Consider the following 23,230-nt stretch of genomic DNA (forward strand, 5'->3'; position numbering starts at 1 on the left):
TTGGATAGCAGCCATTCTGACTGGCGTGTAATGATACCTCATTGAGGTTTTGATTTGCATTTCTCTGATAATGAGTGATGTTGAGCATCTTTTCATGTGTTTGTTAGCTATCTGTATGTCTTCTTTGGAGAAATGTATGTTTAGATCTTTGGCCCATTTTTTGATTGGGTCATTTATTTTTCTGGAATTGAGCTGCAGGAGTTGCTTGTATATTTTTGAGATTAATCCTTTGTTGCTTCGTTTGCTATTATTTTCTCCCATTCTGAAGGATGTCTTTGCACCTTGCTTATAGTTTCCTTTGTTGTGCAAAGCTTTTAAGTTTCATTAGGTCCCATTTGTTTATTTTTGCTTTTATTTCCAATATTCTTGGAGGTGGGTCATAGAGGATCTTGCTGTGATTTATGTCAGAGAGTGTTTTGCCTATGTTCTCCTCTAGGAGTTTTATCCACATCTTCTTAATATCTTCTATTTATGTTAGGTCCATACCATTTCTGTCCTTTATTGTGCCTATCTTTGCATCAAATGTTCCCTTCAGTTCAGTTCAGTTCAGTCGCTCGGTCATGTCTGACTCTTTGCGACCCCATGAACCACAGCACACCAGGCCTCCCTGTCCATCACCAACTCCTGGAGTCCACCCAAACCCATGTCATCGAGTCGGTGATGCCATCCAACCATTTCATCCTCTGTCGTCCCGTTCTCCTACCCTCAATCTTTCCGAGCATCAGGGTCTTTTCAGATGAGTCAGCTCTTCGCATCTGGTGGCCAAAGTATTGGAGTTTCAGCTTCAACATCAGTCCTTCCAATGAATATTCAGGATCGATTTCCTTTAGGGTGGACTGGTTTGATCTCCTTGCAGTCCAAGGGACTCTCAAGAGTCTTTTCCAACACCATAGTTCAAAAGCATCAATTCTTTGGCACTCAGCTTCTTTTATAGTCCAACTCTCACAACCATACATGTACTGGAAAAACCATAGTTTTGACTAGAGGGACCTTTGTCGGCAAAGTAATGTCTCCTCTTTTTAATATGCTGTCTAGGCTGGTCATAGCTTTTCTTCCAAGGAGCAAGCCTCTTTTAATTTTATGGTTGCAGTCACCATCTGCAGGGGTTTTGGAGCCCCCCAGAATAAAGTCTCTCACTGTTTCCACTGTTTCCCCATCTATTTCCCATGAAGTGATGGAACCAGATGCTGTAATCTTAATTTTCTGAATGGTGAGTTTTAAGCCAGCTTTTTCACTCTCCTCTTTCACTTTCATCAAGAAGCTCTTTAGTTTTTCTTCACTTTCTGTCATAAGGGTGGTGTCATCTGCATATCTGAGATTATTGATATTTCTCCCAGCAATCTTGATTCCAGCTTGTGCTTCATCCAGCCCAGCATTTCTCATGATGTACTCTGTATACAAGTTAAATAAGCAGGGTGACAATATACAGCCTTCATGTACTCCTTTCTCAATTTGGAACCAGTCTGTTGTTCCATGTCCAGTTCTAACTGTTGCTTCCTGACCTGCATACAGGTTTCTCAAGAGGCAGGTCAGGTGGTCTGGTATGCCCATCTCTTTCAGAATTTTCCACAGTTTATTATGATCCACACAGTCAAAGACTTTGGCATAGTCAATAAAGCAGATGTTCCCTTGGTATCTCTAATTTTCTTGAAGAGTTCTCTAGTCTTTCCCATTCTATTAATTTCCTCTATTTCTTTGCATTGATCACTGAGGAAGGCTTTCTTATCTCTCCTTGCTATTCTTTGGAGCTCTGCATTCAAATGGGAATATCTTTCCTTTTCTCCTTTGCCTTTAGCTTCTCTTCTTTTCTCAGCTATTTGTAAGGCCTTCTCAGACAACCATTTTGCCTTTTTGCATTTGCTTTTTCTTGGGGATGATCTTGATCACTGCCTCTTGTACAGTGTCACAAACCTCCATCCATAGTTCTTCAGGCACTCTGTCTATCAGATCTAATCCCTTGAATTTGTTTGTCATGTCCAATGTATAATCATATGGGATTTGATTTAAGTCATACCTGAATGGTCTACTTGTTTTCCTTACTTTCTTTAAGTTAAGTCTGAATTTGGCAATAAGGAGTTCATGATCTGAGCCACAGTCAGCTCCCAGTCTTGTTTTTGCTGACTGTGTAGAGCCTCTCCATCTTTGGCTGCAAAGAATATAATCAATCTGAATTTGGTATTGAACATCTGGTGATGTCCGTCCATGTGTAGAGTCTTCTCTTGTGTTGTTGGAAGAGGGTGTTTGCTATGACCAGTGTGTTCTCTTGGCAGAACTCTGTTAGCCTTTGCCCTGCTTCATTCTGTACTCCAAGGCCAAATTTGCCTGTTACTCCAGGTGTTTCTTGACTTCCTACTTTTGCACTGCAGTCCCCTATAATGAAAAGGACATCTTTTTTGGGTGTTAGGTCTTCATAGAATGTTCAACTTAAGCTTCTTCAGCATTATTGGTTGGGGCATAGATTTGGATTACTGTGATATTGAATGGTTTGCCTTGGAAACGAACAGAGATCATTCTGTTGTTTTTGAGATTTGCATCCAATACTGCTTTTTGGACTCTTTTGTTGACCATCATGGCTACTCCATTTCTTCTAAGGGATTCCTGCCCACAATAGTAGATATAATGGTCATCTGAGTTAAATTCACCCATTATAGTCCATTTTAGTTCACTGATTCCTAAAATGTTGATGTTCACTCTTGCTACCTCCTATTTGAGCACTTCCAATTTACCTTGATTCACGGACCTAATATTCCAGGTTCCCAAGCAATATTGTTCTTTACAGACTTTACTGCCATTGCCAGTCACATCCACCACTGGGTGGTTTTGCTTCGGCTCTGTCTCTTCATTCTTTCTGTGGTTATTTCTCCGCTGATCTCCAGTAGCATATCGGGCACCTACTGACCTGGAGAGTTCATCTTTCAGTGTCTTATCTTTTTGCATTTTCATACTGCAAAGATGGACACAGAAGTACAAAAGTCAAGGCCTGATTGGGAGGAGGATTCAGAGGAGCATAATTAAAGTTTCATTAAGTAGAGTCTCTTGGACAGCAAGGAGATCAAATCAGTCAATCCTGGAGGATCAACTCTGAATATTTATTGGAAGAACTGATGCTGAAGCTGAAACTCTAGTACTTTGGCCACCCGATGTGAAGAGCTGACTTATTGGAAAAGACCCTGATGCTGGGAAAAATTGAAGGCAGGAAGAAAAGGGGACAGCAGAGAATGCGATGGTTGGATGGCATCACTGACTCAGTGGACATTAGTTTGAGCAAACTCTGGGAGATAGTGAAGGACAGAGAAGCATGGTGTGCTGCAGTCCATGGGGTTGCAAAGAGTTGGACACCTCTGAGTGACTGAACAACAGTAGAGTCTCTGCCAATGTTACATTGTAGAATATTTGCTTCTAAATTGACAGAAGCAGTCTCTAATTGATTTCAACATCTATTTAACTACTATACATATAAATACATGTACAGTGTGTGTGCACAGATGTATTTGACTTTTCAAAAAAGTAGTTGTGGTAAAATCTTGGTGTGTGGGTGCTAAGTCACTTCAGTTGTGTCCAACTCTTTGTCACCCTTTGGATTATAGTCCTCCAGTCTCAACTGTTTATGAGATTCTCCAGGCAAGAATATTGGAGTAGGTTGCCTTGCCCTCTTCCAGGGTATCTTCCTGACCTAGGGCTCAAATCCCAGTCTCCTGCATTGGCAGGTGGGTTCTTTATACCACTGGGAAGCCCAGAATCTTGATATTAAGTGTTTTGTTTTGATTCTTAATAATTTATAACTTTTTATTATAAAAAATTTCAAATATACAGAAAAGTTGATAATAGTTGTTTGTCTTCCACCTAATTTCCCCGACCCCCATAAACTGTTCAGGGTTAGATTTTAAAAGATGATAAGATCATGACTCATACAAATATAGAATGAGCAGATGTCAAAGATTTTATTTGACACATGAATGAACCCAGTACTTCAGGTAAGAACTCAACATGCCATACCTTTATAGTCAGATAGGAATGCGGAAAGAGATTTGCAAATGGATTCAAAACTGGTCAATAGTCATAGAGTGATAGTTGCACTTTACTGATACAATTTGCATTTCTGTGGACAGAAATTATTTGCATCACTGTCAGTTTTCTGCAAACTAACTTCTATCTCTACAGAGTTGTGAGATAGTCTAGTCTCACAACTAGACTAGAGATAACCTAGTAGAGATAACCCAATAATAGATCATCCTGCCAGGACACAATTTTCCTTTGGGGGTTGTGTCTGTATGTTTAAGTGGTATATGTGTGTATGTGTGTGTGTTTGCATATGTATGAGTCTGTATGTATATGACTATTTTTGCCTCTGGATCTTTGAAAGAAGATGAAGTTATTTTGACAGTTTAACCACTAAACAATAAAGCATGCATCTCTTAAGAATAACATTCTACATAAAGACAGTAAAATCACACCTAAGAAGATTAATAATCAGATAATCACAATGGTATGATCACTCACCTAGAGCCAGACATCCTGGAGTGCGAAGTCGAATGGGCCTTAGGAAGCCTGACTACGAACAAAGCTAGTGGAGGTAATGGAATTCCAGTTAAGCTATTTCACATCCAAGATGATGCTGTGAAAGTGCTGCATTCAAAATGCCAGCAAATTTGGAAAACGAAGCAGTGGCCACAGGACTGGAAAAGGTCAGTTTTCATTCCAATCCCAAAGAAAGGCAATTCCAAAGAATGTTCAAACTCCCGCACAGTTGCACTCATTGCACACGCTAGCAAAGTAATGCTCAGAATTCTCCAAGCCAGGCTTCCACAGTACATGAACCGTGAACTTCCAGATGTTCAAGCTGGATTTAGAAAAGGCAGAGGAACCAAAGATCAAATTACCAACATCCATTGGATCATCGAAAAAGCAGAGAGTTCCAGAAAAACATCTACTTCTGCTTCAATGACTATGCCAAAGCCTTTGACTGTGTGGATCACAACAAACTGTGGAAAATTCTGAAAGAGATGGGAATACCAGACCACCTGACCTGCCTCTTGAGAAATCTGTATGCAGGTCATGAAGCAACAGTTAGAACTGGACATGGAACAACAGACTGGTTCCAGATAGGGAAAGGGTGTATATTGTCACCTTGCTTATTTAACTTATATGCAGAGTACATCATGAGAAATACTGGGCTGGATGAAGCACAAGCTGGAATCAAGATTGCTGGGAGAAATATCAATAATCTCAGATATGCAGATGACACCACCCTTATGGCAGAAAGTGAAGAACCAAAGAGCTTCTTAAAAAAAAATAAATAAAGAGCTTCTTGATGAATGTGAAAGAGGAGAGTGAAAAAGTTGGCTTAAAACTCACCATTCAGAAAACTAAGATCACAGCATGTGGTCCCATCACTTCATGGCAAATAGATGGGGAAACAATGAGAGACTTTATTTTGGGGGGCTCCAGAATCCCTGCAGATGGTGACTGCAACCATGAAATTAAAAGACGCTTGCTCCTTGGAAGAAAAGCTATGACCAACCTAAACAGCATATAAAAGAGCAGAGATATTTCTTTGCCGACAAAGGTCCCTCTAGTCAAAACTATGGTTTTTCCAGTATATGTATGGATATGAGAGTTGGACTATAAAGAAAGTTGAGTGTCAAAGAATTGATGCTTTTGAACTGTGGTGTAGAAAAAGACTCTTGAGAGTCCCTTGGACTGCCAAGGAGATCAAACCAGTCGGTCCTGAAGGAAATCGATCCTGAATATTCATTGGAAGGACTGATGCTGTAGCTGAAGCTCCAATACTTTGGTCATCTGATGCAAAGAACTGACTCATCTGAAAAGACCCTGATGCTGGGAAAGATTGAAGGTGGGAGGGGAAGGGGATGACAGAGGATGAGATGGTTGGATGGCATCACTGACTCAATGGACATGAGTTTGAGTAAACTCCGGGAGTTGGTGATGGACAGGGAGGCCTGGTGTGCTGTAGTCCATGGGGTCACAAAGAGTCAGACACAACTGAGCGACTGAACTGACTAAGAAGGTTAAAAATAATTCTTTAATACCATCTAATATTCAAATTTGTTTTTCAGTTTCCCCAATTTCTCAAGATTCTTTTTATATCTTTCTGGTGTGTTTTGAATCTGGAGCCAATCAAAGATCCTTTATTTCAGGTTGTTTAAAATTTTTGAAGAGCTAATCCCTTGGCACTAAATTTTCTGATGACTAATTCTGATGACCTTTCTTGTAACATTTCATGTAGCAGTGTTTCTGAAACAGATGCTTTCGGATGTCATCCTCCTCCAAAGAGAGCCATATGACTTTCATTAACATGCTCACAAACTGTGTGCTTTGCGCTCAAGGGAAATGAACCTATGGGCTTTTTGCTGTTTAAACAAGAGAAAATTATCTTTTATTGTAGTACTGTTAATAACCTTTTGTATTGTATCCAGTTGGTAGCTGCCTTGCCTGTGGGGCTCTCCTGCAGAAAGGAGAGATTAACTAGAACAGAGTAGTCTCTTGCTTTGAGATAAAAAGGAGACATGGAAATGAAAGACAAAATTAAAGATAAAATGAAAGGCCAGGGAAAGCGGACTTGCTTTAGCATCTCTGTATTGAAGCTGAATCTTCCTTTCTTCCTTATTCCCTTCCTTCTTAATTCTGACTTGAGAGCTATACAGTGTTAGAGTTCTTCATGATTTAGGTAACTTTCTTTTTAAATAGTTACCCTCAATTCTCCTATATTTAAAGTGAGAATTTTGATAAAATTTTAAAAAAGAATTTAATTATAATTCTCTTTTATAGACACCATGCAGTTGATGTGACTTTTTCCCTTAATTCTGTCTCAAAGGCTAAATTTCTAATTTTACTAATGTTTGGAGGCCCCCAAGACCACTCTTAGGTTCACTGATTCACTACTAGTTCAGTTCAGTTCAGTTCAGTTCAGTCACTCATTCATGTTCAACTCTTTGCAACCCCATGGACTGCAGCACACCAGCTCTCCCTGTCCATCACCAACTGCCGGATTTTACTCAAACTCATGTCCATTGAGTCAGTGATGCCATCCAACCATCTCATTCTCTGTCGTCCCCTTCTCTCCTGCCTTCAATCTTTCCTAGCATCAGGGTCTTTTCAGATGAGTCAGCTCTTCGCACCAGGTGGCCAAAGTATTGGAGTTTCAGCTTCAACATCAGTCCTTCCAATGAATATTCAGGATCGATTTCCTTTAGGGTGGACTGGTTTGATCTCCTTGCAGTCCAAGGGACTCTCAAGAGTCTTTTCCAACACCACAGTTCAAAAGCATCAATTCTTCAGCGCTCAGCTTTCTTTATAGTCCAACTCTCACATCGATATATGACTACTGGAAGACCATAGCTTTGACTAGAGGGACCTTTGTCGGCAAAGTAATATCTCTGCTTTTTAATATGCTGTCTAGGTTGGTTATAACTTTCCTTCCAAGGAGTAAGTGTCTTTTAATTTCATGACTGCAATCACTGTCTGCAGTGATTTTGGAGCCCAAAAAATAAAGCCTGCCACTGTTTCCCCATCTATTTCCCATGAAGTGATGGAACCAGATGCCATGATCTTAGTTTTCTGAATGGTGAGTTTTAAGTCAACTTTTTCACTCTCCTCTTTCACTTTCATCAAGAAGCTCTTTAGTTCTTCTTCACTCTCTGCCATAAGGGTGGTGTCATCTGCATATCTGAGATTATTGGTATTTCTCCCGGCAATCTTGATACCAGCTTGTGCTTCATCCAGCCCAGCGTTACTCATAATATACTCTGCATAAATAAGCAGGGTGACAATATACAGCCTTTCCCTATCTGGAACCAGTCTGTTGTTCCATGTCCAGTTCTAACTGTTGCTTCCTGACCTGCATACAGATTTCTCAAGAGGCAGGTCAGGTGGTCTGGTATTCCCATCTCTTTCAGAATTTTCCACAGTTTGTTGTGATCCACACAGTCAAATGCTTTGGCCTAGTCACTGAAGCAGAAATAGATGTTTTTCTCGAACTCTCTTGCTTTTTCAGTGATCCAGTGGATGTTCGCAATTTGATCTCTGGTTCCTCTGCCTCTTCTAAAACCAGCTTGAACATCTGGAAGTTCACGGTTCACATGTTGTTGAAGCCTGGCTTGGAGAATTTTGAGCACTACTAATGTTACCTGAAAACTGGGTTTACCTCTTGGTGGATGTTGAGCCAAAAGACACAGCCAAGTCAAAGATTGGAAGCAGGAAAGCTTTATTACTACAAATAGGGAGAACACTGGGGAATCTTTCCCAAGGCAGTGTCTCCCTTAACAGCAAAGCGGGGGAAGTTTTAAGCTAGGGTACCTGGATATTCATGATGAGGCTTGAGTCCAAGCTTTAGGTGATTAAAATCAGAATGGTCAGTAAAGGTCAGCATTGTCAGCCTTTTGGGTCCAGTAGATCTGGTGGTTGCGACCTTAAGCTATTCTTTACTATTAAAAGAGAACTAGAAATTTTCGCAACTGATGTGTTATCTTTGCTGCTGTTATTTTTCTTGCCCGATAGTTTTTGCATTCTTTGTTCTCTTAAGGTCATTGATTACTAAGACCCGTTCAAGGGCAAGTATTGTGGCCAGGCTTAGATCCCCGAATGGCTTAGGCCAAAAATGGCTTTTATGTCAGGAAAGTCATGTCTGGTTTTCTTTCTCTGGGGACCTCTCCGTTTCTGCTTTCACAAAGATACAGAGTGGTCAGAATATAACTGTACTCAAGGTGATGATTTATTATAGCAAAAGGGTAGAAAGCAAATCAGCCAAGGGAGAAGGCTCATGGGATGAAGTCTGCAGGAAATTAGGACAAGTTTCTAAGAGTCCTGTCCCAGTGGAGTCACAGAGAAGGAGTTTAATTTCTCCAGTATCAAACTGTGACCACACATGCAGAACTACCAGGGAAGCCCATTAAAGACTTGTTGCTCATGGTTTTTAGTGGGCCTGATCACTAAAAACCAGCACCCTCTTTTTAGAATAATTCCAGGCTCCTAGAAGGAAAATAGCTGCTCAGCATTAACTACGTTGTTTATACAGTTTAGGCTCAGTGAGCCAGTCTTATCAGCTCTGGGAATGGTGGGGACCTTCGTATGATCTAGGCTCCCAGACTCCAGCGAGGGTCTACCTTTCAAGAGGCCTTCCTAAGGATAGCAGTCTCAGGCCTGCTATGTTAACTCTTTTATATACAACTAGCTTTTTCCCTTTCCTTCTGCTATGCAAATCAGAACATTGAAAGAATGCATATATCTTCCCAGTGACAAAATTACTCAGATTTATATAACACTGGCAGATGACATGCAGAGAAGGGGAAGCAGAAAAGGAACTTGCATGCTTTGGTGATTACTTTCATTTTCTCATCCTCAGATGACTAGTTTTTAATTTCTGTATGAACCCACTACTATTTGTTCAAAAAACTGCATGCGTATTGCTAGTACTATTTTAAACGTTGTACTCTAAAAATCATACTTTGTGCTTTTAAGTGATTGTTTTCTCTTAAAAAATACACTAGTTCCTAAAAACAACCCACAGAATGGGAGTAGGACAGGGAACTTGTATCTAGAATACATAAAGATTTATTACAGTTCATTGATAAAAGACAAATAACCCAGTTTAAAAAATGAACAAAGATCTGAATAGACATTTCTCCAAACAATATCTTCAAGTGTCCAATAAGCCTGCAAAAAGATGCTCAACATCATTAGCCATCAGGGAAAGGCATTCAAAACTATAGTGAGATATTGCTTTACAAACACTGGGATGGCTTTGATAAAAAACGCATAATAGCATGTTGCTGAGGATATGAAGAAATTGGAATTCTCATATACCGCTGATGGAATATAAAATGGTATGACTGCTGCAGAAAAGTCTGGCAGTTCCTCAAATGATTACACATTAATATATCATATGATCCAACAGTTCCACTCCTAGTGATGCCAAAAACTTGGCCTCTGGGTACTAGGGCCAAATTGAATCTCAGAGGCAGAGTTTTGGATGAAGTAGAAAATAATGCTGGTCTGGATGAATTACAAGCTGGAATCAAGTTTGCTGGGACAAATATCAACAACCTCAGAAATGTAGATGATACACTCTAATGGCAGCAAGTGAAGAGGAACTGAAGAGCCTCTTGAGGAGGGTGAAAGAAGGGAGTGAAAAAATTGGTTTAAAACTCAACATTCAAAAGATCATGGCATCTGGTGCCATCACTTCATGGCAAATAGATGGGAAAAAGTGGAAACAGTAGAAATGGATTTTATTCTCTTGAGCTCCAAAATCACTGTGGATCTTGGGGTGACTGCAGCCATGACATTAAAAGATGCTTAGTCCTTGGAAAAGCTATGACAAACCTGGAAAGTGTAGTAAAAAGCAGAAACATCACTTTGCTGACAAAGGTCCATATAGTCAAAGCTATGGTTTTTCCAGAAGTCATGTACGGATATGCGAGTTGGGCCATAAAGGTTGAGTGACAAAGAATTGATGCATTTAAATTGTGTTGGAGAAGACTCTTGAGAGTCCCTTGGATGGCAAGGAGGTTGGTTCAGTTCAGTTCAGTAGCTCAGTCATGTCTGACTCTTTGAGACCCCATGGACTGCAGCACACCAGGCTGCCCTGTGCATCACCAACTCCTGGAGCTTGCTCAAACTCATATCCATTGAGTCGGTGATGCCATCCAACCGTCTCATCCTCTGCCATCCCCTTCTCCTCCCGCCTTCAATCTTTCCCAACATTAGGGTCTTTTCAGATGAGTCAGTTCTTCATATCAGGTGGCCAAAGACTGGAGCTTCAGCTTCAGCATCAGTCCTTCCAATTTCAGGACTGATTTCCTTTAGGATTGACTGGTTTGATCTCCCTGCAGTTCAAGGGACTCTCAAGAGTCTTCTCCAACACCACAGTTCAAAACATCAGTTCTTCAGCACTCAGCTTTCTTTATTGTCCAACTCTCACATCCATGCATGACTACTAGAAAAACCATAGCTTTGACTAGATGGACCTTTGTCGGCAAAGTAATGTCTCTGCTTTTTAATATGCTGTTTAGGTTGGTCATAGCTTTTCTTGCAAGGAGCAAATGTCTTTTAATTTCATGGCTGCAGTCACCATCTGCAGGGATTTTCGAACCCAAGAAAATAAAGTCTCTCACTGTTTCCATTGTTTCCCCATCTGTTTGCTATGAAGTGATGGCACTGGATGCCATGATCTTAGTTTTTTGAATGGTGAGTTTTAAGCTAGGGTTTTCACTCTCCTCTTTCATTTTCATCAAGAGGCTCTTCAGTTCCTCTTTGCTTTCTGCCATAAGGGTGGTGTCATCTGCATATCTGAGGTTATTGATGTTTCTCCCAGCAATCTTGATTCCAGCTTGTGCTTCATCCAGGCCGGCATTTTACATGATGTACTCTGCATATAAGTTAAAAAAGAAGGGTGATAATATACAGCCTTCACGTACTCCTTTCCCAATTTGGAACCAGTCTGTTGTTCCATGTCCAGTTCTAACTGTTGCTTCTTGACATGCATATAGGTTTCTCAGGAGGCAGGTGAGGTGGTCTGATATTCCCATCTCTTTCAGAATTTTCCACAGTTTGTTGTGATCCACACAGTCAAAGGCTTTGGTATAGTCAATAAAGCAGAAGTAGAAGTTTTTCCTGAACTCTGCTTTTTCTATGATCCAACAAATGTTGGCAATTTGATCTCTGGTTCCTCTGCCTTTTCTAAATCCAGCTTGAACATCTGGAAGTTCTCAGTTCATGTACTGATGAAGCCAGCTTGGAGAATTTTGAGAATTACTTTGCTAGTGTGTGTGATGAGTGCAACTGTGTGGTAGTTTGAACATTCTTTGGAATTGCCTTTCTTTGGGATTGGAATGAAAACTGACCTTTTCTAGTTCTGTGGCCACTGCTGAGTTTTCCAGATTTGCTGACGTATTGAGTGTAGCACTTTCACAGCATCATCTTTTAGGATTTGAAATAGCTCAGCTGGAATTCCATTACCTCCACTAGCTTTGTTCATAGTGTTGCTTCCTAAGGCCTACTTGACTTCAGACTCCAGGATGTCTGGCTCTAGGTGAGTGATCACACCATCATCATTATCTGGATCATTACAGTCTTTTTTGTATAGTTCTTCTGTGTATTCTTGCCACCTTTTCTTAATGTCTTCTCCTTCTGTTAGGTCCATACTGTTCCTGTCCTTTATTGTGCCTATCTTTGCTTGAAATGTTCCCTTGGTATCTCTAATTTTCTTGAAGAGTTCTCTAGTCTTTTCCATTCTGTTGTTTTCCTCTATTTCTTTGCATTGATCACTGAGGAAGGCTTTCTTATCTCTCCTTGCTGTTCTTTGGAACTCTGCATTCAGATGGGTATATCTTTTCTTTTCTCCTTTGCCTTTAGCTTCTCTTCTCAGCTAGGAGATCAGTGAATCCTAAAGGAAATTAATCCAGAATATTCACTGAAAGGACTGATGCTGAAGCTGAAGCTCCAATCCTTTGGCCACCTGATGTGAAGAGCTAACTCCTTGTTAAAAACCCTGATGCTGAGAAAGATTGAAGGCAGGAGGAGAAGGGGATGACAGAAGATGAGATGGTTGGATGGCATCACCAACTCAATTGACATGAGTTTGAGCAAGCTCCAGGAGTTGGTGCAGGCCAGGGAAGCCTGGCGTGTTGCAGTTCATGGGGTTGCAAAGAGTCGGACATGACTGAGTTATTGAACTGAGATAGCACCAGGACCCTGCCCTAAGGCTGCACTGTGTTTCCTGGCTAACCCTCCCCTGTCTCCGAGTCCCCTCCCTTCCCTGATTAGCAACTGTTTGAATCTGCCCTTTGGAAATCAGGGAAGATCATGGAGGCTGGTGTCTGTTCCCTACAAACAAGGCATGGGTAAGGGCTGCTGGCACAGAAAGGCTCCTGTGCCCAGGAGCCTCGCAGGATGCTTCTCAGTTTCATGCGTACATGCATGCTAAGTCACTTCACTGTGTCTGACTCTTTGTGACCCTATGGACTATGGCCGACCAGGCTCCTCCATCCATGGGATTCTCCAGGCAAGAATACTGCAGTGGGTTTCCGGTTCATACTCCAGGGGATCTTCCCAACCCAGGGACTGAATGCGTATCTCTTATGTCTCCTATATTCGCAGGGAGGTTCTTTACCGCTAGCGCCACCTGGAAAGTTTCACTAGGTATATACATATGAAAACATATATCCATCCAAAAACTTGGACAAGAATATTCATAGCAGCATTATTCATAATAGCCAAAAAGTAGAAGCAACTTAAATGCCCATCAACTGATTCCATTTATATAAAATATTCAGAATACCCAAATGGATAGTGAAAGAAAGTAGATTAGTGATTGACAGGGGCTGGGAGGATTGGGGTTGATTGCTTAGGGGTGCAGGGTTTCTTTTTGGAGTAGTGAAAGTGTTCTAAAATTGATTATGGTCATGATACACAACTCTCTGAATATACTATAAACCTCTGAATAATACACTTTAAATGGGTGAATTAAGTGGTATGTGAATTATATCTTGATAAAACTGTTGAAAAAATGTACCCATTGTTAAGAGTAAATAAAGTGAATTATTTGTTCATTATCATGAACGGCTTATCTGAAATACTCTGGTATTTATTAGAATTTATAACAGATATTTTCAGACACAGGTCAGTTACTAACTTCATTGGACTATCACTTGTTCATTCTGAAGAAGGGGTAATTAGGCAACCAGAAGAGAAATGAGACTATGTTGGGAATGGTTTAAGCATTTTCTTCTTTGCAGGTATGACATACCTGTGTTTCTGTCAGGTCTCTTACTTTAGAAATAAACCTCGGTTTTCGTCACCTGGTTCCTGGCTGCTTATGTTGCCCAAATGGTGACTGATGGTGGGACTTCCCTAAGAAGTTCTTGGCTGGAAGCTTTGCCTCCTGGGGGTCTTAAGTGTCAATTAGAATGCTCATCTATTAGCCTCGGAATATTATTAAGTCATATGGATGTGAATTGACTTGTGTTTAGGCACAGGAAGTGAGTTTTCCTCCTACTTGCTTTTTATTTTATTCAGAATTCATCAATTCACTTGAACTATAGCAGTATATTATAGAAAAACAAAACAATAACCCCCCAGTATATGGTGCACAAATCTTTTTATTTAATGATCTTACTGACATATGTTTCTTTCTTTCCTTTTTTTTTTTTTTTAATCTTGTTCAGCATATACCAAGGAAGGCATGACTGACAATGCAGTCTGTGTTCTACCGAGTCTGGTGCTTTGCATTAGTCCCATATCGGTGTCTGGCAGGGAGAAAGAATCCTGAGGAGTCGGGGACAACTTTCTTATTCCTCATGAGACAATCTCACAGTGACTTCAGTCTGTTTTTTGAAGTATTGTAAATTCTTAGCCAGACAGTCCCTCAAACTCATGTTCAAAGGCAAATACCAAAGCATATCCTGAAGCCAAATATAAATGAATTTTAGATTGGCTGCCATTTTAGCTGATACACATCACTGCCCCCCTCATCTTGATTCTTGCACACTTGTCAAAGGAGCTGGAAGCTCTAACTCAGTGGGTGTTTCAGAAATATGAAATAAATGCACTTTTTATATTTCCCAAGATGGTTAGATAGCATCGCTGACTCAATGGACATGAATTTGAGCAAATTGCGGGCGGTAGTGAAGGACAGGGAAACCTGGAGTGCTGCAGTCCGTGGGGTCGCAAAGAGTTGGACATGACTTAGTAACTGAACAACAACAACAACGAGAGGACATTACCTATCTTGTAATCCCAGCAAGGACTGGCTGATCAAACACAGCTAATCACAAAGCAAGGATGGCTGTGAAGGTGAATCCCTGTGTCCTGCTGGCCAGTCCACTCCTGCACTACTGTGCTCTTTCCTAATAGAAGCTGAGCTGGTGACCACATCATGGTGTGGTCTTCAGAGGACAGTAGCCATCTCATTTCCTTTGTGACTTGACTTTCTGAGAGTCTACGTTTTATGGGACTGTGGATTTGGTGTGTGACACAGGTCTAATGACCAGATGTGCTGTTTCTTTGGTGTTTCCATGATCGATATTCTTTTTTTTTTTTTCCATTTATTTTTATTAGTTGGAGGCTAATTACATCATTGCAGTGGTTTTTGTCATACATTGAAATGAATTAGCCATGGATTTACATGTATTCCCCATCCAGGTCCCCCCTCCCACCTCCCTCTCCACCCAATCCCTCTGGGTCTTCCCAGTGCACCAGACCCGAGCACTTGTCTCATGCATCCAACCTGGGCTGGTGATCTGTTTCACCCTAGATAATATACATGTTTCGATGCTGTTCTCTTGAAACATCCCACCCTCGCCTTCTCCCAGAGTCCACAAGTCTGTTCTATACATCTGAGTCTCTTTTTCTGTTTTGCATATAGGGTTATCGTTACCATCTTTCTAAATTCCATATATATGTGTTAGTATACTGTAATGGTCTTTATCTTTCTGGCTTACTTCGCTCTGTATAATGGGCTCCAGTTTCATCCATCTCTTTAGAACTGATTCAAATGAATTCTTTTTAATGGCTGAGTAATATTCCATGATGTATATGTACCACAGCTTCCTCATCCATTCGTCTGCTAATGGGCATCTAGGTTGCTTCCATGTCCTGGCTATTATAAACAGTGCTGCGATGAACATTGGGGTGCATGTGTCTCTTTCAGATCTGGTTTCCTCGGTGTGTATGCCCAGAAGTGGGATTGCTGGGTCATATGGCAGTTCTATTTCCAGCTTTTTAAGAAATCTCCACACTGTTTTCCATAGTGGCTGTACTAATTTGCATTCCCACCAACAGTGTAAGAGGGTTCCTTTTTCTCCACACCCTCTCCAGCATTTATTGCTTGTAGACTTTTGGATAGCAGCCATCCTGACTGGCGTATAATGGTACCTCATTGTGGTTTTGATTTGCATTTCTCTGATAATGAGTGATGTTGAGCATCTTTTCATGTGTTTGTTAGCCACATGATCGGTATTCTTGTAAATCCCTTCAGGAATTTTAATACTGTTCAATCTGTATTTAAATTATTAAATCTGACAGTAAGAAGTAGGACCCTTGGCAGAAATTGAATATTTGAGAATGACCAGTTAACGAACACCTAAACAACTTCATAGAGCAGGCAAGAACAGATCTTTCAAGCAAAAGGGATCTGTCCTTATCTCCGAGTAACTGGTGTTGGGATGCCAAACCCCAGAACTGCCGTTAGTTTGGATATTGTGTGTTAGTTTACTGGAGAAGTGGGCTGTGATGTTAATGTGATACAGATCATTCTTTCTGTCCTTGTCCCAAACCTGTCATCCTGCAGAGCTCCTGCACGCAGTCATATCCTGCTGTTAGGCACCAAGCCACACCAAGGAACTCTAGCCAGTAGGCGTTTGTGGCAAGAGGAACAAAAAGCTGATAAAAGTCTTACCTGTTTTTGTTTTCTCTCTCCCATCTGCTACATCCTTACCAGGCAAAAGTAGAAGAAAAGATTCAAGAGGTCTTCAGTTCTTACAAGTTCAACCACCTTGTACCAAGGTAAGCTGTGGTTAGCAGTCTGAGTGGATCTGGGAAATACCATCTCCCGTGGGAGCCTTTCTTCTTTCCTCCTTGAGCTTGGCCAACCTCGGGGTGTTGCAGCTGTGAGGCTGGTGTTTCCTCACCTTGCGGCTCCCTGGAGATGCTCCTGACCCCAGCTCCTGCCGCTATTAGAATACCGACTGGAGGAGCTGTGCACTTGAGCTGAGCCATCAGGTGTTACATGGGGATCCCCCTCAGGGCCTGAACTCTGAGCTCTGATGATGGATGGAGAGAGAGAAAAGCTTGTGATCCTGCAGCTTGGTTCTGAGCCTCTGCACTGGTGTTCAGAACTCTCAGGTTTTTCTTTTTCATATAACACTTTGAAACAGATATAGAGTCAAGGGGATGGCAAAGGATGGATTACTTTGGTGTATGTTATGACTTGACTGGGAAAATGTAGGACGTTTGAGCCTCTCCCAGCCTGGCCCTTGTTGGTGACTGTGCAGCAGATTCTCAGGGCCACATTTTAAGTGAGAAATACAATGCCTTTTGTTATCCTTGGTGCTTAGCAAGTTGAAGCCTTCTAAGCTCTTTTGAGGCAGAGATTCCAAAAGGGGGATTATAAACAGAAACTTATTAATTTGAACCTTCATTTCCTCTCTCCCCCCCACCACCCCACCCAGTTTCGTAATGTATCACACTAGAATTTCATAAGGGCATTTCTCTTCTAATCACAGATTGCTTCTCTGAAACCACGCTGTGCAATCTTTCCTCATCAGTAGTTCAAATGGTGTTTGCTCATCGTTTTATTTTGATGTTACAGTACTTTCCCTAGACAGTCTCTGAACATAGAGTAGTTGGGCTGCTGGCTGGTTCTCTCTGGTTGGGAAGCTTACTGGTGTAAAATCTGGCCTGACCTTGTTCACATCTCCTGACTTCCTGACACCTCCTCACACACTGACTCCTGGCAAGTCAGTCTCTGGGTGCTTTTACTTACTGGAGCATTACAAATATTTCTAGCCTCAGTTAACTTTGTGTCTATGTTTTTTGTCCCTATTTCCCTAAAAAAGAAGTTTCGCTAGAAAACTCTGATTCGCCGAGTCAGAAAAAGGGTAAGCTAGGTGGAAAAATTCTCTTCATCTTCCTTCCCCGGAGAAGGAAAGCATCAGCTAACCAGAGAAGTCTTTTTCCAAACTGCTAACCTAAATCTCTGCATTAACCCAAAGCCCCGACCTCAGAAAATGAATTGTTGATCTTGTCTTGAGTGGCAGCTGGAGCTTAGCAAATGACACCATTTATGTAAACAGCTCAGGGAGAAGGAGCCCTCTGGCCAGGACAGGCTGTTTTCCCGGAGGTGGTGGGACTTGGTAATGGTGTGGGGCACGGTGGCTTCAGGGGGGTTTTGTGGTTAGAGTTGCACTTGTTCTCTGAGTCTCTGTCCACTGTGGACATATGTCCTCTGTGTTCCCCAAAGGACCTTTGATCATTTGACATTCCCTTGTCACCCACCATCAGAGTAGAGGCCTTGGGCTTTCCTTTTATCCTCACTGAGATGGGAGGGAGAATGGGAGTTTATAATCTGAGAAGAAGCTGTGTTTGGGGAGTGGTAGTGGAGGACAGTAAAGGAGGGAAATCCCTGATTCCTAGGTCTTTAGGTCAGATGTGGGTAGAAAACAAAAAACGTTCCTCTTTTGTGGAAATAGAATACATCAGAGCTCTGGGTTTATTTCAGGAATCTGACATTTCCCATTTTATCATTGTTGCCTATGAAAATGAGTGTTTTAAAGGATGCTAATTAGCATCTTATATCACAGCATGCTAATTAATATTAGAGACATTACACATTGTGGGTGAGTAACTGAGAATGTAAATCAGCTTATCAATATAAGGCTGGAGCCAAAAATCTTCACTGTAGAATGAACTTCCGGGACATAAGAAGAAATATGAAAATTTAATCAGCATTTTAAATTACTATCACAATTACAATATATTTAACATTTCATCAGTCAGATTTTAAAATTCTGGTATTATATTGCAGGAACAAACCTTCCTTGTTAGCTAAAGTGAGCATTCAGATATTAGTGATTAATCTAGGTGACATAGCTCATTTGTGTCTCTGAGGTCATGATGTTGATCGGATGTGATAGAAACACACTCACACTCCCGAGACCACTGACCATGCCCTGGTCCAGGGATGTCAGGAATGATGCTGAGGAGGCATCCGTCTATTCAGCCTTTCAGAGCCACTGCCAAGTAGAAGATTTGGCTGAAATTCAAGGCTGAAGCTGAATGTTGTTACATCCTACCATTTGTTCCTCATCACAGAAATAGTTTTTCTTGCTCTCAGACTGTGAAACATGCATCTTCTCTGGAGTGAGGTGGTCCATCCCAAGAAGCCTTTGGACCATGCTTTGGTTTTGTCTGTCTCCTCCTGCTTTCCCATAAAAGTTAATTTTTCCTTTCCTCTGGTTAGTCATTCTCACTGTTTCATATGCTTACGGATTTACTTTCTTCCATGTATTATATATTAGCTCTAGTAACAAACCTGAAATTCATGAACCACACACACACACACTCACATAGTCACATAAAATTTTTCATTTGTCAGGGAGTTCCATGACGACCTAGTGGTTAGGATTCTGGGCTTCCACTGCTATAATCCAGTAACCCAGGTTCAATCCCTGCTCTGAGAACTGAGATCAATCAAGCCATGTGTCATGGCAAAAAAAAAAAAAAAAAGAGAAACTAGAAAAAAACCCAATTTTTTTTGCGGGGGGTGGTGGCGGGGATGTAGCTTGCTGCTCCTTGGAAGGGGGAAATAATTGGTAATGCTAACAGAGTGCTGAAGGCTAAGTGTTGGCAGTGTTTCTGAAGCCAGAACACTCTGGGTTAAGCTCTCAAAGCAGTTCTCACATGGGCATCTGCTCAGCTTCCATGTTTTCTGCCTTTTCTATGTGTGATGCTGCTTTAGCATTTCCCAAATCCTGAGCAGTTAGAAGATGTGGTCCTTCACACTGTTGTTCTATCCAGGGTCCTTACAAGTTAAGTTCATCTTCCCTCCCACCCTCCTTTGAATGACTTATTACTTACGTGCCAGAAGTGTACTTTTTGACCGGAGAAGCCACTGACTTTAGTGGGTTCAAAACCCTCCCCAGAAAAGGGACCGAATCCCTTTTCTCTCATCTGTCACAAACAGATGCTCAGGGATGGTCCAGGTTTAGGGGGAGGGAGTGTGTTTGCTCTCCTTCAGTCTCCCATGTTCACTGAAAGTCATTCGTTCCTTCACCCATCTGGAAACAGTTTCTAGGGGGTCAGGCCCTGCCAGGCTCTGGGAACAGAGTGAGTGAGGCTGACCTAGGACCTGGTCCTGCTGGGAGCAAATTCTGGGCTTGCCTTCACCTGGCTTGGGCCTCTAATTCTCCCATCAGTTCTCTAGTGAGTCCCCACCTGCTCTGTTAATGGTCTCTTGCACTCTCCTGGTTTTTCTTGTCCACCACACCCATCCTGGCCATACCTGCGTGATGAGCTCTGTCAGCAGTGTGCCGGCCTCATTCCATTCCCTCCCACCTCTGCCTTTCCACTCTTCCCGGATCGCCAGCCCTCACCAGGGCATTGTTGCTGCTTCTGCTAAAGGGTCCTAGCAGGACTGCCAAGAAAAATTATTCATCAGTGCCTTTTGCGTGGCTTCATCAGAAGTTCATATTCCTCAGCTTCAGCTGGGCCTCCACTCCTGTTTATTATTCCGTATTTGTCTTGGGTAGATTTCCTAACACATTCCCCACGATGACCATCCCACACTCTCCCATGGTCTTGTGTCTTCATCCATGAGAAAACTGAGGCATCCCACATGCTTCCTTGGCATCTCTATTCCCTACTTCAGCCTCCTGTGTCTGGCTTCACACTCTCCCATTGCTTCTGAGAATGGAGCCTTATTCATTATTGTTAGGCTTACCTTACCTCTCCTCCTGACATCCTCACCTGATTACACTGCCAGTGCTTTAAACCCCACCTCTCACCCTGGATCTCCTTGAAAAAAGAAATCGAGTTTCTTCTGTACGATCTGGAATCTGCCCTCTCCACCCCCCGGACTCTCTTGACGTTTACCAGCCGCTCTGTAGGGTGTCCTCTCCTCAGTCTCACCGCAGCCCCCGCCACGGTGACATGTCCACACCTCCATGAAACGCTCTCCGCCCGCTCTGCCTGTGACGCGACCCTGCCTCGGTCCCTCCCCTGCGCGTGCTGCCCTTTACTTCTCTCCTCTGGCTCCTTGTCCTCCAAGCCCTTAAAGATGTCGTCTTCCCTCGGCTCTGCCTTTAAACGTTTCTCTCTGCCCTGTCTTCTGCTTCTGCAGCTTCAGCTGTCATCTGTGTGCAGGTAAATGACTCCCAGTTCATCTGTGTCCCCTGGATCCCTCTGCAGAGTCCCACACGTGTTTCCAGTGGTTTAACTGACATCCTCACTTGAATAAAATCCGAGTGCTTTGAACAGTCAGCCTTTCCTGGACACTGTGGAGGAACTAAGTTCTTCCCACCTGGTTGATTCTTTTTTGTTTGTTTGTTTTAAAATTTAATTGGAGGCTAATTGCTCTACAACGTTGTGTTGATTTCTGCTGTAGAACAGTGTGAATCAGACATAGGCATCCATATGTCCCCTCCCTTTTGAACCTAGCTCCCACCCCCCACCCCCTGGCTGACTCTTAACAGGGTCTTACTCTGTCTTCCTGCTTCATCTATTTTCCCACTTAGTGCTTTCATCAGTCTAGTTTGTAAACACATACCGAATCTGTAGTGGAGTCAGATAATTTTTCTAAAGCCATGATTCTAGTTATTTTTTCTCAGCTGAAAATCCTCAGTTTTCTTATGCCAGTTTTTTTTAATTGAGGTATAACTGACAACATTATATTCATTTCAGGTGTGCAGCATAATGATTCAGTATTTGTATATGCTGCAGTGCGGTCACCACAATAAGTCCAATTAACATTCAGCACCATGTGAAAGTGAAAGTCACTCAGTTATGTCCGACTCTTTGCAACCCCATGGACTGTAGCCCACCAGGCTCCTCTGTCCATGAAATTCTCCAGGCAAGAATACTGGAGTGGGTAGCCATTTCCTTCTTGATCTTCCTGACCCAAGGATTGAACCCATGTCTCCTGCATTGCAGGCAGATTCTTAATCATCTGAGCCACCAGGGAAGCCCACTCAGCACTATATATACTCACACATTCTTTTTCTTATGATGAGAAGTTTCAGCATCCTCTCTGGTAGCTACTTTCATATCCAATGCAGTAGTATTATTTAAATTAAAAAACACTTTACCTTATATTGGAGTATAGCTGATTAACAAGTAGTGATAGTTTCAGGTGCAAAGCAGAGCAACTCAGCTGTCCATCCACATGTATCCATTCTCCCCCAGACTCACCTCCCATTCAGGCTGCCACATAACACAATGCAGTGTTATAACTAAGGTCACCATGCCGCACATTACATCTTCATGACTTACTCATTTTGTAACTGGAACTTTGTACCTTTTGACCCCCGTCACCCATATCACTGCCCTCCCCTTCCGCCTCCCACCTTAGGCAGCTCCCAGTCTGTCTTCTGTATCCATGAGCTCACAGCTTTTTTTTTTTTTGGTGGAAGCCCTAGAGTGTCACATACAAGTGAGATTGTGCAGTATTCTTTTTGTCTGACTTATTCCACTTAGCACAATGTCCTCCAAGTCTCCCCATGTTACTGCAGGTTCCTTTTGAGTGTTAAATTGAGTTAAATTTCTCATCTGGCATCCCAGACCCCTTCTTGACCATTCCTCTTTCATTCCTAACAGCCAGGCCAAGTCCCCAACTTGTCACTCCCCCTGCATGCTTTATACTCATCTGTAGGATGTAGTAAAGCTGTTAGCTGCTTGTAGCCATTTAAATGTAAATTAACTAAAATTATTAATAAAGTTTAAAATTTAGTTGCTCAGTTACAGTAGCCACATTGCAAGTGCTCAGTACCCACATGTGACTTGTTGCTACCTATTAGACAGTACAGACAAAGACTCTTCCATCATCACTAAAAGTTCTCTTGGATGGCCCTGGTTTGGTTCCTTTTGTTTCTCTTCCTTCTGGCTGAACTGATGATCTTCCCACCATCGCCTCACCTCCTCTTCTCCTCTACCTGTAAAAACATTCTCCTTCTTCCAGGGCCCCCACCTCAAGTTCCAGCTGTTCACGCAGCCTGCCCTGTTCATTTCTTTATGAATGAGATGCCTACCCCAACCACTTTAGAGCCTCAGTAACATTTTAAATGTTTTTTCTTTATGAAACCTACCCATTTTTTTCATCATCTTGTAACCACTTATGTCCTTATCTCATTTCCAGTACTGAACTGGAAGCCTTTTTGAAGTAAAGACTACTTATTCTGTGCTTAGTACCGTGGGAGTTCAATAAACAATTGTTGAATTGAATACCTAGGGAAGAGAATGCTTCTTCTTTCGTTTCTTTTCTGGAATCAGCAAGCACAGTGAATGTCTCAAATTCTTTGCTTTTTTCTTTCCTTCTGTAACCACACAGACAGACCCCTTCTGTAAGACCCAGCAAAAAACAACCCCCCACTCCGCCCTTTGCCTGCCTGTGCAGGTGGTCACGGCGGACACAGTCCATCTTAGAGCCAGTGCTGCTGACATCAGGGCCAAGGAGAGCGGCTGGCTGCAGCATACAGACATGATCCTCCAGCTAGGACTGTGG

General features: G+C 42.1%; 1 protein-coding gene across 2 annotated transcripts in view; it reads left to right on the forward strand.

The window, feature by feature from the left end:
• FNTB (farnesyltransferase, CAAX box, subunit beta) overlaps positions 1 to 23,230 on the forward strand; it is an 86,494-nt gene that overhangs the window by 19,751 nt on the left and 43,513 nt on the right. For both annotated transcript variants that reach the window (XM_020879193.2, XM_070469486.1), the window contains exon 2: positions 16,457 to 16,521. In XM_020879193.2, the coding sequence (XP_020734852.1) occupies positions 16,457 to 16,521 (65 nt within the window). The remainder of the gene's footprint in view (positions 1 to 16,456; positions 16,522 to 23,230) is intronic.

The sequence above is a fragment of the Odocoileus virginianus genome, chromosome 6 (assembly GCF_023699985.2).
Source record: "Odocoileus virginianus isolate 20LAN1187 ecotype Illinois chromosome 6, Ovbor_1.2, whole genome shotgun sequence".
Lineage (NCBI taxonomy): Eukaryota > Metazoa > Chordata > Mammalia > Artiodactyla > Cervidae > Odocoileus > Odocoileus virginianus.